Source organism: Poecilia formosa, unplaced genomic scaffold (genome assembly GCF_000485575.1).
Source record: "Poecilia formosa unplaced genomic scaffold, Poecilia_formosa-5.1.2 Scaffold94, whole genome shotgun sequence".
NCBI lineage: Eukaryota > Metazoa > Chordata > Actinopteri > Cyprinodontiformes > Poeciliidae > Poecilia > Poecilia formosa.
The window spans coordinates 2,062,502-2,076,223 of NW_006800033.1; the positions used below are offsets into that span (position 1 = coordinate 2,062,502).

The 13,722-nt window shown below is 39.0% G+C and overlaps 1 protein-coding gene and 1 long non-coding RNA gene across 3 annotated transcripts in view; one reads left to right on the plus strand and one right to left on the minus strand.

The window, feature by feature from the left end:
* On the plus strand, positions 1-8,864 carry LOC107836876 (uncharacterized). The gene is made up of 2 exons (XR_001662855.1): positions 1-642; positions 8,492-8,864. It is a non-coding gene; the product is annotated as an uncharacterized LOC107836876 (long non-coding RNA).
* LOC103142246 (protein tweety homolog 3) overlaps positions 8,536-13,722 on the minus strand; it is a 21,102-nt gene continuing 15,915 nt past the window's right edge. The window contains exons 12-15 of one of the 2 annotated variants that reach the window (XM_007558199.2): positions 13,228-13,401; positions 11,941-12,016; positions 11,415-11,516; positions 9,211-9,320 (exon numbers count right to left, since the gene is read on the minus strand). In XM_007558199.2, the coding sequence (XP_007558261.1) occupies positions 11,436-11,516; positions 11,941-12,016; positions 13,228-13,401 (331 nt within the window). In that variant the 3' untranslated portion in view covers positions 9,211-9,320; positions 11,415-11,435. Of the gene's footprint in view, positions 9,321-11,414; positions 11,517-11,940; positions 12,017-13,227; positions 13,402-13,722 lie in introns of both variants that reach the window. The other variant, XM_007558198.2, reaches the window with a different exon arrangement.

Consider the following 13,722-nt stretch of genomic DNA (forward strand, 5'->3'; position numbering starts at 1 on the left):
TTTTGTTTCACAGCCACTCGGGAGCCTTTGGTTGAAAAAATAAAAACATCTAAAAAGTTACTGAGATACTAAAATATTTGTGCTTAAGTTGTTGGCACAGTCTCAACATCACTTCTTACAACAGATCACATCTTAAGAAGCAAGCAGAGGCAGCTGAAACGCAAAACAACTCACTCCACATTTGAAGGTTCGTCATGCTGCAACAGATTTTCATAAAAAGAATTTCAATTTTTTATTTATTTATTTTTTTTTCACAAAAAGTTGAAGATTTCACAATCCTTTCACAGCACCCACTACTTTCTCTGAGTGTTATATAAATGCTAAAACACATTTGAGGCACCGCATTGCAAATGCATTACATTTCTCCAGAAAAGCCTCTAGAGAAAAAGCCATTTTTATCAAGTCGAAACTCCTACTGGGATGATTACTGCTGCATTTTTTTTTTTGTGTGCGTGTGTGAGCAGTTTGAACCACACAGAGCATTACAGGCAGTTAAGAAGCTACAGGGAACTGAAACTCATCCTTAAACCCTTAAAGCAACCACACACTTATCTTTTTCACAGTCATCTGCTGGAAAAATAAATTCCAACTTGTTAGTTTCTTTCAACCAAATAAAACATGTGTCAGGTCAGAGCTTCACAAGTTGAGCAACTACTGCTGNACAGTTTTTTCAACATGTTGACTCATAGAAAGTTTTGTATAAATGCGAACAAAAAAAAAGTTTGCCTCATCGGCGTATCGAATTTGCAAAAGAAAAAAAAAAGAAGAAATCAAGGCATCTTTTACGGTTTGTTTCAGAGACAAATGTGTTTTACAAACAGAAGGAAGAGAGAGATTTGCCCTCTGGCACAGAAACCCTGGGAAACACAGCATGTGGCTTAGGTATGACAGTCTTTGAATGTAAAAACAGTAATCAGATAAAAAACAGTGTGATATTTGCTTACAAAAGAGACGAGTTTTTATATCAACAACAAAACATGCATGTCTTGGTCTAATCTACCTCTAATCTCCATAATCTCCCATTCTAAACAACATTTCATATAGTTTTATTCATCTTAGGTTGCTACAAAACAGGAAAATAAGATATGTGACAGCTTTGGACCGATTGGTGATCCCTCGACATCAATAATCTGTCAAATACACAAACATCTGCGAGCAGCTTTTGAATGCATAACAGCCGTTACATGATTATTGTCCTTTGGTGGTTTTCCACTGTTTATCTTCCCTGCAGTGTTGTTTGCTATTGCAATTAAGGCTGTTTCCATACCAGCTGCGGAGCAATCCTGCCTGACTGAGCTTTTAAGCGTGAGCTATTAGCATTTTCAGTCTGTACGCCGAGCTCAGGCCACGTTTTTCCTCCTCACAGTTTGGACAGAGGACTGAGAGAGAGGAGCCACTCACTGGAAATGATTTATGATTGGCTAATTTGTACCCGTTATGCAGTGGATCTCAAAGATGTACACGCACTCATGTGAAATTGCTGTTTATGTTGCGCAAAAGGGGATAATTTTGGAATGCTTTGTTTATTTTGTAAAAACGTTTGCTGATTTTGACCTGTGAAAGTTGTACTTACTTACGTTTATTGTGAATCTGCACTTAATAAACTGATTAGAATTTAATCGTGAATTAACTAATGTGATATTTCTCCTTGATAATGTAAAAAAAAAGTGATGAGGTGCAATAAGCGGCTTAAATAAGAGTGTGCACCCTTAGATAAATACTTTGTTTTATGCATCTTTTAATCTGCTTTCAAATATTTAGTCTCCAGCTAAACATCAGCTACAGTGAATCTGTTTACACTGAAATAAGCTTTGGCTTTAGAAGTGAGGGTTTTCTTCAAATTTGCTTATTTGTGTCCATTAGCTGCATCTGTAGTCTTGAGACAGCTCCCAAAGGATCAAAATGATCTCATTGTATAAAGGTATCAGTCAGGAGCAGAGTACAATAAGATGGAAAGGTTTAAACGCAGAGGGGTTTCCATTTGAATAACTGCAGAATACCTTCAAGGAAAAGAAATGACATCTTTGGAATGGCTCATCCGGAGTCCATGATTAAATAGAGCAGAGCTGAGGACAAGAAGATTTCTCAAGATCCGCTAGATTTGGAAAATATTTACCAGGCAGAGTGGGCAAATGATGAAGGAAGCCGATGGACTATTAGCAAATTAATGCTAATAGTAGTAATGCTAAAGTAGAATGAAAAAGTGCTTCAACAAACTATTAGTTTATGGTCTACACCCGTACGCTAACAGATTACTACATCTTTATATACACAAAATTAGGATATTATTGAAAAATACATTAATTTCGTTTCACCAAGAAACACATTTTATCGCTCAGTTACACAGACTGATGCTTTCAAGCCTTTATTTTTAACTGTCATAGATTTTCTGCTTTCAGGTAATGGAAACACAAAATGTATAATTTGATTATATGAAACCACCACAGAAATATGAGGAAATATGATTTTACAGTTTATTGAATGTGACTTAGGAGGGACCATATTTTCACACTAATTCTTTGTTTTCCAGGTAAATTGCGTGAGATATGTGAAAAATGTTTCAAAAATGGTTTCAAAATGTTCTCATTTTATTTGCTGCACAAAAAACCTTTGACCCTTGAATGTGCAAACATTTAATGTCAGTTGAAACATATTTGACTGACATGGCAGTTGAACAGTTGAACATGTTTCGAGCAGCTACCAAAAGTCTGACCATCAAAATGCCTCAAACTTGAATGAAAATTAACATAATGAGATATTACTCATTAAAACTGTAAATCGGCGGTTTAACTGAAACCAAATAATGACAGATCCAAAGCAGTGGAAGGATCCCCTGGAATGCTGTTTTGCATATCCTGGATGTGGCGACAGATGTGCAGCTCATAAAAATCCAACTGCAGACGGCCGCCGCTGATCCGGCCACCTGCCTGCCAGTGAGCTGAGGCTGAGGCGGCGGTGTTACGGCTGATTTCTTTTCGCAGATAAAGGAGCCTCTACCATGAATGCCATGTTTACAACACACAAAGAAAGCCTGCATTGACCTGCCTCGCTTACATTAAGACTCACGCTTTTGGGAGACGCGTCTCCTCTGAGGACATGGGCCAGACACTAAACACAAAACACGAGTCGTTTATGTTGCAACTGACAGGCTGAGAGAGCAGTTAGGTTTTATGACTGATTTTAGATGCTCACGTCAAACACTTTAATCAGTAAACCAGAGGAATGCAGGTTTGAACTCGGGAGGTGATGGCCATAACATGTTCTTTACAGCTCCGTTACATCAGCCCGTGTCTCCATTAAACGTAAGAGTAAAAACAACATGTTGTGGAAAACAAACTGACTTCTCAAGTACATTTAAGCATATATCACAAGTGACTGCTGAAGCTCAAATACAACCACAAAGGCGTGAAATTCAATAAGGATTGACTCAGATTACAGTTGTAAAAACAGCTGAAAGTTACAAAACAACTGAATGTTAGCGTCGCTAATCATTTCAGGGCTGTAAATTATTTTTTGATGTCTGTAGAAGAAGCTCTCCGACCAGAGTTGGTGTACATTTTAAATACTTTTTTTTTCTTTTTCTTTTTCGTTTTATATCTCTGCATTCAGTCGCAACAGCAGGAAACCCAAGCAAGCCTGTTAACACTCTGCATTGTGACCCGTTTAAAACACAAACACCTCTGTGTGCTTTTTTACACCTCCTATCAGATCTCTGAGTGGGAATTGTGAAATTTCACATCTCTATAAAGCCACACGCCTTGCATTTGTTTGACTCACAATAGAAGAGCGGCTCTAACTGCTGAGAGGAAAATGGAAAGCCCCATTTTTTTGGGGGTGAGGGGGAGGCGGTGGAGGGGATGTGGCGAAGCATACATGTGGATGGATGCTTCTGAGGGACAGGGTGCAGGGGATTACAGAGACGCTGGCCAGTTGCACATTGTTTTCATGACTCTCTCTGGCTATATCAGTCAGTCTCCAATTAACAGCCTGCATTGTCTGCAGGATTAGAGCTGGCGGGACAAGCCCCGCTGGACTGATCTCACAACAACTGGCAGAGGCCTTAATCCCTCTCAGCATGTGCTACAAAGACCCACCAAGTAGGAGTTTACCCATAATCCGGGGTATCACATATCTCCACAAGAAGAGAGACTTGAACTTCATAAGCAGCACTTGAGTTGAGGACCTGAAAAATGCGGAGGACCGCTTGTCTTGAATATGTAGGGTTTCAGTTTATGCCACGAAAACAGGTTCAGGACAAGCAGATCAGTTTTTGATAGATCAGTTAACTAAATCATCCGCACTGATTTCTTTTTCACGAGAAAGCGGCGTAGCTTTCTCGTGAAAGCTACGCTCTTGTTTTATGTAAAACACAATAAATAAGTATGAAACTAACTAAATTAGAAAAACATCCAAGAAACCTATTTAGAGCAGCATATTCTATAAATTCAAGGGGAAGGAAAAGAGAAGTGTCTTTGAGGGACGCTGCAATTAAGATGACGGTCTGAGCAGCATGGATATTCGGAGTTAAGGTAGCTCACAATTTTTGGTGCAACCAAAAGCCAATTCTCGATTGGCCCAACATTTCAGTTTGGATCATGGAGCTGACTGAGGAGAGAGCCCTCAACGGCGTAAATGAGAAAGATACAGATTATTTAAAATCCGTAGTGGGATATAAGAACCAGATAGATGAGTGACGGTGTTCTTGACAGGTTCTAAATGTTGTAGGGCTGCCGGATCTGATTGAAAATAGTCCAGATGGTAGGTTAGTAAAGCAAAGTTCTCAAGAAAGACGGGAAGATTTTCGTTTCACAATAGTTAGCTGGAAAGAAATGGATTTTATAACGGCACTAATTCCCATACCACATTTGTTTTATTTTCAATAAAACTTGGAAGATTTAACTTCATTCAGGTCATAATTTTGTAAAGAAAGCTTTGCTGTGGTGTCAGGAGGTCACGGCTGTACAGATTACCCGGCAAGAATTAGGCCTCAGTGTTGGCAAAGTAATGATACGGACGATTATGTTTGTCAAAGATTGACCCCAGGAACAACATGTACACGATAAACAACAATGGGCCGAATACAAGACCCTGAGGCTGTTGACGAATCTCAGAGAGTTGGAGAGAATAGGGTAGGTTTGCAGACCCATTTTCTATGTTCAATCCAGTTTTTCACTGTCTGCATTAGTGTTGATTTTTACTACAATGATCAGAATATCATATTAAATCACTGTCACTCCATTCATTCATTCATTCATTCATTCATGAGGATTATAAACCTAATCATGACAGTATATTGTGTAATAATGTTATATGTGGTGTATGTGCTTTCCTCAATGTTGTACAGTAAGTACATCCTTCCCAAGCATGGCAGCTGTTTACAATTTGACACAATAGGCCCCCAGGCAGTTTGTTTCTTTTTTTTTTTTGTCTCCATCTGAAGAAGAAATAAAGAGGTGCCTTTGTAGTTTGCTGCTTTATCTTCACTGTGATGACAGTAAGTTGAGGTATGAGAGGAAAATGGGAACAATATGACCAAGACTCATGTTTTACTTGATGTTTTGACATAAGCTGAAACTACATGCAGTCAGAAAGTCAGGGGCACTAAATATTTATGGAACCTTTTGCAAGAAAAGATCAACAACGTAGACATTTTCAGTTTTTCCCCAAACACGTGGAAAAGCCGCACGTTTAAACAGTTGGTCCTCTGATACATCGTCACAGCGTTATTGTTTGACAGAAGAATGGCTTTTAGACATGAGGTCCGTCAGAGAGGACTCAGGCGGAGGTGACGTCCGTCTCCCTTGTGTTTGGGTCTGATAAAAGCGAAGCCTTTTCTTTTTTTGTTTTTTTTTTTTAAATGGAAGTGTTGAATTGCCTTGATGTGGGGGAAAACGGGTGTGTGTGTGTGTGTGTGGGGGGGGTTATCTCACTTGTGTTACTTGATTTGCTGCCTTGCAGCTGCTCAACACTGAGAAGAAGGAGAGCCATGGTCCGACAGCTTGGCAGAGAGCCCAGTCCAACTCAGGAAGTGTCCATGTGTGTGTGGGGAGGGGGGGGGTGCTTCCTCCCTCCCTCCCCTTCTTTCTCCTCCTCCTCTTCTCCATTCAGCTCTTCACCTCAAAGCATTAGTAATGCATTCCTCCAGTTCAGCAACAAGCAGGGTAATTCAATTTCCTCAACAGTGGGGCCGTGTGAAATTTCATTTGCATGTTCAGTTCTCTGAGTTTTTGAACAGGCTGTAAAAACTTCCCTGCCTCCATTATGCTTTGTTTGATCTTCAGTTTTTCCACAACAAGCAGCAGGCGATCAGGAGATGCTCTCATCAGTCTATCAGTGTCTGATGCTTTAAATGCCTGAGGAGGCTCTACAGGCTTTTTTTTTTTTAATTCAAAATATGAGTAATAGCTACTTTTAGCTGAGCACAAGTGAGGTTGAAAGCTATTTTTCTGTTCCAACCCTCAAAGTTGGAAAGTATGTTTTTGGAGGACAGCAGCTGGCTGGGGCCACAAAGGAAGTGACAAAACCAGACTGGTGGCCTGGCGCTGACACTGACCTCCCCGCCTGCTGTCGATGAGGCGAGGTCAGACACACAAGTCTGGCTTTTTCCATCTGCACCACTGCATAAGAAATACCTACACTCATTTAGATCCAACGTGAACAAACAGATGTATATATAACTTTAGTAGCCTTGTTATAATCCCTGTGAGTAGTATGCACTCTGCATTTTTGTAACACACTTACGGCCATTATTAAGCTTTAGTTGGAAATCTGTTTTGTTCACAAACAAAGATTTTTTGGTTTTTTAGATTATATTCATCACAGCCTATGTTAAAACCTCTAAAGTAATAGTATATATTGTTTCTGTGATTGTAGCCATGACATTGTCCATCCACTGTTTATTCCCAGTGATATCTAAAGGAAATTTAAATGAACCAATTAACTTATGTTATGTTTTTGAATTGTGGCAGGAGAACCAAGGTCAGGACTTTAATCCAGGATAGATAACAGACCGTCAAATAATTGGACTAACTTCTGTTTTTATTTATTCCTTTGTCAATTTTTTTTTTTTTACTGCAGACACTTTGGTGGCTAAATTTGATTTGATGTATTAGTTAAGAATGCAGCTTCACAGAAAGTTAGCAACAAAATTGTACAATGTTGAATCAGAAGGAAGCGGAAAATTCAGAACATGAGCCTGCAGCTGTCATAATACAAAATGTTTCTTTTTTTAATTCTCTGACAGTTCTATTTGTCTAAGGGGAGTAAAAGAAAACGAATGAAAATGCTTTTTTAACTTTCAGGGCTCCCAAGCTTTAACTTTAAATGTGTTTTTTTAAGTTGGAAAAAGCACAAAAAGGTTCGTCTGTTGCACAAGATCTGAGCAGTGACGCTTTGCTGCTCCCTGGTGTTTGTTCTGTGTCAAGATTTGTTCGCATTAACGACCCCGACAGCCTCTGCACTTCAGTTAAAGTTCCTTTAATTTCAAAACACAGCATTCAAGCTTCAACATGACCACAGCCTTTACAAGAACACATTACAAAATTATGTATAAAAACAGGTCTATTACACAAAAGAAGAACAAAAAAAAAAGACAAATCTATTCAATATTTACATTAATTCTTTAAAAAGTAAAATAAAGGAATGCCTTAAAATGAATCACAGGCCCTCTAAAGAAAGAAAAAAAATAAAGATTTCAGAGTCGGAAATGTTTTGTAATCATCTTTACCTGTACATTACAAAAAGATGGATACTACTACTACTACTACAAAAAAGAAAACAAAACCCAGACTGCATCAGTGAATTATCAAAGAAAAAAAAAAAAACAGTTTTGAAAAATTCAGGCTCATTTTTTGTTTCACAGCCACTCGGGAGCCTTTGGTTGAAAAAATAAAAACATCTAAAAAGTTACTGAGATACTAAAATATTTGTGCTTAAGTTGTTGGCACAGTCTCAACATCACTTCTTACAACAGATCACATCTTAAGAAGCAAGCAGAGGCAGCTGAAACGCAAAACAACTCACTCCACATTTGAAGGTTCGTCATGCTGCAACAGATTTTCATAAAAAGAATTTCAATTTTTTATTTATTTATTTTTTTTTCACAAAAAGTTGAAGATTTCACAATCCTTTCACAGCACCCACTACTTTCTCTGAGTGTTATATAAATGCTAAAACACATTTGAGGCACCGCATTGCAAATGCATTACATTTCTCCAGAAAAGCCTCTAGAGAAAAAGCCATTTTTATCAAGTCGAAACTCCTACTGGGATGATTACTGCTGCATTTTTTTTTTTGTGTGCGTGTGTGAGCAGTTTGAACCACACAGAGCATTACAGGCAGTTAAGAAGCTACAGGGAACTGAAACTCATCCTTAAACCCTTAAAGCAACCACACACTTATCTTTTTCACAGTCATCTGCTGGAAAAATAAATTCCAACTTGTTAGTTTCTTTCAACCAAATAAAACATGTGTCAGGTCAGAGCTTCACAAGTTGAGCAACTACTGCTGTGAAAACGGGGCTCAGTGTAATTTTTTTTTTTTTTTTTTTAAGTCAACCAATAAGAAGAAAGAAACAAGACTGTGGTCAAACATGCAATACCACAGGAAAACTGGTCCCAGACAACAGATTTAAGACAGAATGCCACTATAAGCCAAGTGTGTTAGTGTGTGTTGGACGTGCCACAAGTACAGTACGATTCAAGCTCCAAGAACAGTAGAGTCTTAACAAGCTAAAGTTAATCTAATCAATGGAACAAGTAGATCTAAGCTGAGTGTGAAAGACCACATCTACAGATTCCAGAGTAAACACAGAGTATTGTTACAGTACTTTAACCGCCAAGTTTGATATCATCATGAATTATAGCTAAAAAAAAAAAAATCTTTCAAGTCCATCGGATCAGCTCAGGAGTTCGGTCGCAGCACCCTTAATGATCCGTGGAAAGATAAACAACGAACAATGGAGTGTATATCTGTACTTCTGACTCACAGTTTGCAATCTGATGCATGTCCTCTGGTTGTGCTTCAGCCAAGCAGGAGAAAGCATGTTTGGTTCAAATAAACTGATACAGAGAAAACAGGCAGGAAGCAGAAGAAATGGGAGAGTTGAGGAGAGGCTTCAGAGATGTGCAGCGCTGCAGACTGGTGGAGAGCGGAGAGACTCAATGAGCAGGAGAGTTGTTGGGATCGGGTCGACTGTTGTGATCGGGTCGACTGTTGGGATCGGGTCGACTGTTGGGATCGGGTCGACTGTTGGGATCGGGTCGACTGTTGGGATTGGGCCGACTGTTGGCCAGGTACTTTGCCCGCATGCTGGAGGTGTACTGTAAACAGAACCAGACAAAAATAGGTCATTGTTTTATTCTTTATACATACATATATAGAAAAAGGTTAAAAAAAATCTGTCTGGTCTCAAAAAAAAAAAAGAAACTACTAAATCTAATGTAGGATTTTCTCATCCAACAGCAACACACTGTTTTTATAGACAGAAAGAGATTTTTGGAGTTCTTATGAATGAAAAAGATGCATGAATTTCACTAAATCTTGAATAGATTACTGTAAAGAACTACAAAAAATACAAAGGCAAAAGGAAAAACAACAAAACACTAAAAAGAGAAAATCCTGCACAGACTATCTTTCTATAGGAAAATCAAAATCACAGAAAAATTTACAGGAGACAAATAAAAGGAACAGTCAATATAACCCTGCTGTAGTTTGAATCGTTTTTCTTCCTGCTGTGTGTAGACCGACAGAGTCAGACATTTATATACAGGTGGAACGGATCCATGCATGTACGGATGCGAGGAAAACGAGCATGACAGGGGCTGCATTTCACTCCTGTGGAGACGGCCATCTTGGATGCATTTAGGTTTAGATGTATTTTATGCCATGATAAAAAAAAAGAAAAAAGAACACACCAGAACTTCCTCTTTTCAATATCAACTTAAGCGTGTAATGCAGACCATGAAGTTGCTACAACTTCATGGTCTGCATGTTTTTATTACTTATACTACAGGAAAGAGAATGGTAGAATCTTACACACATTGTTGTTATAGTGGCACTCCAGCCAGATATTCAAGAACAGATATTCAAAGTTCTGGTTTTGTCTAGATCTCTGACATGCTGGACTTGTAATTTTTTCCATGAGATCAAGAGAATAGCTGCAACGGTCCTTAGTGTAAAACTACTGGCTGCATTCAAATGCCTCCAATAAAAAGCTTTTATTTTGAAAATGTCCACATTGTCACCAGGGCTTCATGTGGCGAGGATGAGAAGAGGAGAGGGATGACAAAAGACAAAACAAGATGGAGAAACACTTCTCTGTTTGTGTGGATGTTTCTCTCTATATTAGAGAGAAAGAGTCCTTCCTCTGCCTCCACTCTCTGCCTGCAGCTAATGCTAAGTTCATTAATAGTTAAAAAAAGTCAGACCAAAAAAAAAAAAAAAAAGGTTTTTGCTGAATTAAATGTGACCTTATGCTTTCACCCATGCATTATTTAAACAAAATAAACTAATTATAAAGTCATTCATGTTGAGGACCAAAAGTGCAACAATTAGATAAAGAAAAAATTTTGTTAGACATTTATATTGCGATATAAACTGAAAATACACAATAAGTTAATGAGTACTTATATTTTATGTATTTAAATATTCGAACAATTTATATAGCCGATAAAAAAAATTTAAATGTGAAATCATTATGTTTTTAAAAAATATATTATTCAGTATTTCATACTTCTGGTTTGCAACAGTTTTTCCTCACAGATTTAAGTGACTCAACAGGGAAAACAGTGACTGATCTGCATAATAAAATAGAAAATATTCAATGAGCCACAATCAATTCATGATGGGCCATGGCACAGGAAAAATGCAAAAATAATTAAACAATGAAATACAGCATGATTTTAACATTATTTAAACCTTAAGTGATGATTTCCACTTTGAGTTATCTAATACTAATTGACCAGAATACCAAAATAAACATAAATGCATTATTTTTTTTATTGATTTCTTAGGCCCAAGCAATCATTTAGTTATTGAATTGGAGCATTTTTGGCCCTCGATAAAAGTACTCAAGAAAATACTTCCAGCATAAAAATGCTGGAAGAGATTTATAATTTCACCACTGATTCATACGCCACAGTGACTCAGGGAAGAGTTGCAGCTTCACATGTTCCTGTTGCTTTGGGAGTGGGGGAGGCAAACATGCAGCCCAGGAGGGGGATACAAACATCAGATTAGACACCAGGTAGGACAGCAGAGAAGAGAGGGCAGGGTACATGAGGGGGGAGGTTTCCCTAAAATCCCACCACTGGGACCTTAGAATGGGGTCAGCAAAGCCAGAACTCTGGGAGGTGACACAGAGGGAGGACAGGCCAGCAGGTGTGGGGAGGCGGGCGGGCGGCCATGTTCTGTACCTGTTAGTAAAGCAGACGAAGTTACCAAAACGATCTTGAACTCTCCGAGGGCTTTAACTGCCAGCAGTGACCGCTGTTACTGTCCGCGGCAGTCAAATACAACTGGATGGGTTCGCAGAGAAAGAACGACAAGAAGAGAGTACAGAGCAGATGCACAAAGCAGTGTCCAGGTCCAAGCAGACACACAGACACGAGGGAGAGCAGGGTTTCTAGAGGAGGGGGCCAAGGCCGGGGGCGTGTCGGGAGGCTAAATAATTCAGGTCAACCCTAAACTCTTTACTGGGAACGAACCGAAACAATCCTGAACACAGGAGTGAACCTCAGAGGTCTGTTTAATGAAGCTCAGTCAGAAAAACAGCATGGCTCTTATGTTTGATGGATGTGAATGATTCCTAAGGGCTGAGGGGCAAAATACACACCACACCTGCTTAAAGGTCACTACAGTTGCTGTTACTTATTAAGATATAGGAGGATAATGATGTATAACAGTCTGCTGGTACAAAAAAAAAAGAAAACAAAAACTTACAGAGGGAGGAGGAGACTCGCGTCCGATCAGTGGCGTGTTTTCACAGCGAGAGTTCTGGAAGTTGGAGTTCTGAGCCCTGCAGAATAAAACACACACACATCAAATACACAACCTCATCTAAAAGATAACCCTCAAAAATCTAAACAACCAGTTTAAAATGCAGGTCTTTGTGATGTAAAAAAGGAGACAATAATGCATCAGTTCAGAATTTGTTTCAACTATTGCTGCTGTCAGGTAGAAACCTTACATCTCCAAAAATACACCTTTTCAGGAAATTAAATGTAAATTCACACTATTTGATCAAAGTTGCTATTTTAGATAGCTTGACTGGAAATGTAAAAATGAAACCTCCAACAGACACAATCACTAGAGCTGATTTTCATAAGAAAACAATTACAAAGTTTTGTCTGACAGTAACAAGACAGCTTTAAAACTCAGATGTTTTAGAATTCTTCTTTTGGTGGCACTCAATTTTAAAATTGTGGCCCAAACATTGCAACTACAGTAGGCTTCATCAGACACATTAGCCTGCTAAGGTTTGGGAGAGATTAGCCAGGCCTGGATATCTTTCTTCTGAAGAAAATATTTTTTGCAAACCTAATCTTTAGTTCACAAGAATAGTGGAGATTTTTACTAAACAAGTACTTGGAAATCCCTGCAGCTCCTTCCATGCTGCTGTCACTCTGACCAGTTTCAGTCTTGCTTTTTCCATCAGTTTCAGAAAAAAGTCCCGTTTTTTTTCGTTTCTCCAATTTCAGGTGGATGGCTTTGGTATCGAGATCAACATAGTATTAGTTTAACATGATGGATATTTATGCCACAAGTTTACTACTGCTGTTTTACCCTGGAGACTTCATTTTCTCTTTATGCAGAAAAATAAAGTCTTGTTATTCACATCACAAAATGTCAGTAGTGTAGATTTTCGTATATGGATTTTAAAGAGAAAAGGCATTAAACTTTGCTTCCACTAAGGTTTTGCACAAAGTTAGAAACTGAAGTATCCCCATCCCCCAGTATCATTAGCATGGAGCCTCAGAGAGCTTTGGGTTTCACAACCGTCACAGCTGGAGATAAACAGCTGCATCTGCTGACTATGGGGGGAACTAAGCTTCTCTCTGGGGTCACATAAACTTCCTCTTGACAACAAGAGGAAATAATAATAAAAAAAAAAAAAGAAATCTCCCTTAATGTGCAGAGTTAAGAACATGGCATGCAAATGCATCGTCAACCACTTCTGCTTTCAGTTACAGTCTCTTGTTGCATGGTTTTAGGCAGGTGGGACCTTACATGTACTCTGTGACCGGAGCGTTGCTGACGGTGTGGGCTGTGGCAGGAATGGACGTCTCGCTCCCATAGCTGCTGCCACAGCTGTACAGGCTGGGCATGTGGACCCGGTACAGGCTGTCGTGGGTCTGCCGCCCGCCGGGGCTCAGAGACTCATCTACACTGTCCTCATCGCTCCTGCAGAAAGCAAAAAACAAAAAAAAGAATTTTAAACGACCACCAGGGGGTGCCTCTGATCTACCTCGATGATGACAATGGAGCAAAAAACTTGCCACACCGTCACGTTTTTTTTCCCTCCTGCGACTTTTAGCCTTTTTAGGTTGAAAACCACCCCCTCGCCCCCAAAAACAAAAAAACAAACAAGATGAGGCATTATAAAAACCTCATGTGTAAAAATATACCAATGCAGTTTATTCTGTTTCAACTAAAATGGTCACAGCAAATATATTTTGCTTCTGCCGAGATAAAAATCTGGAACCTAGAAAAATAAAAATAGTG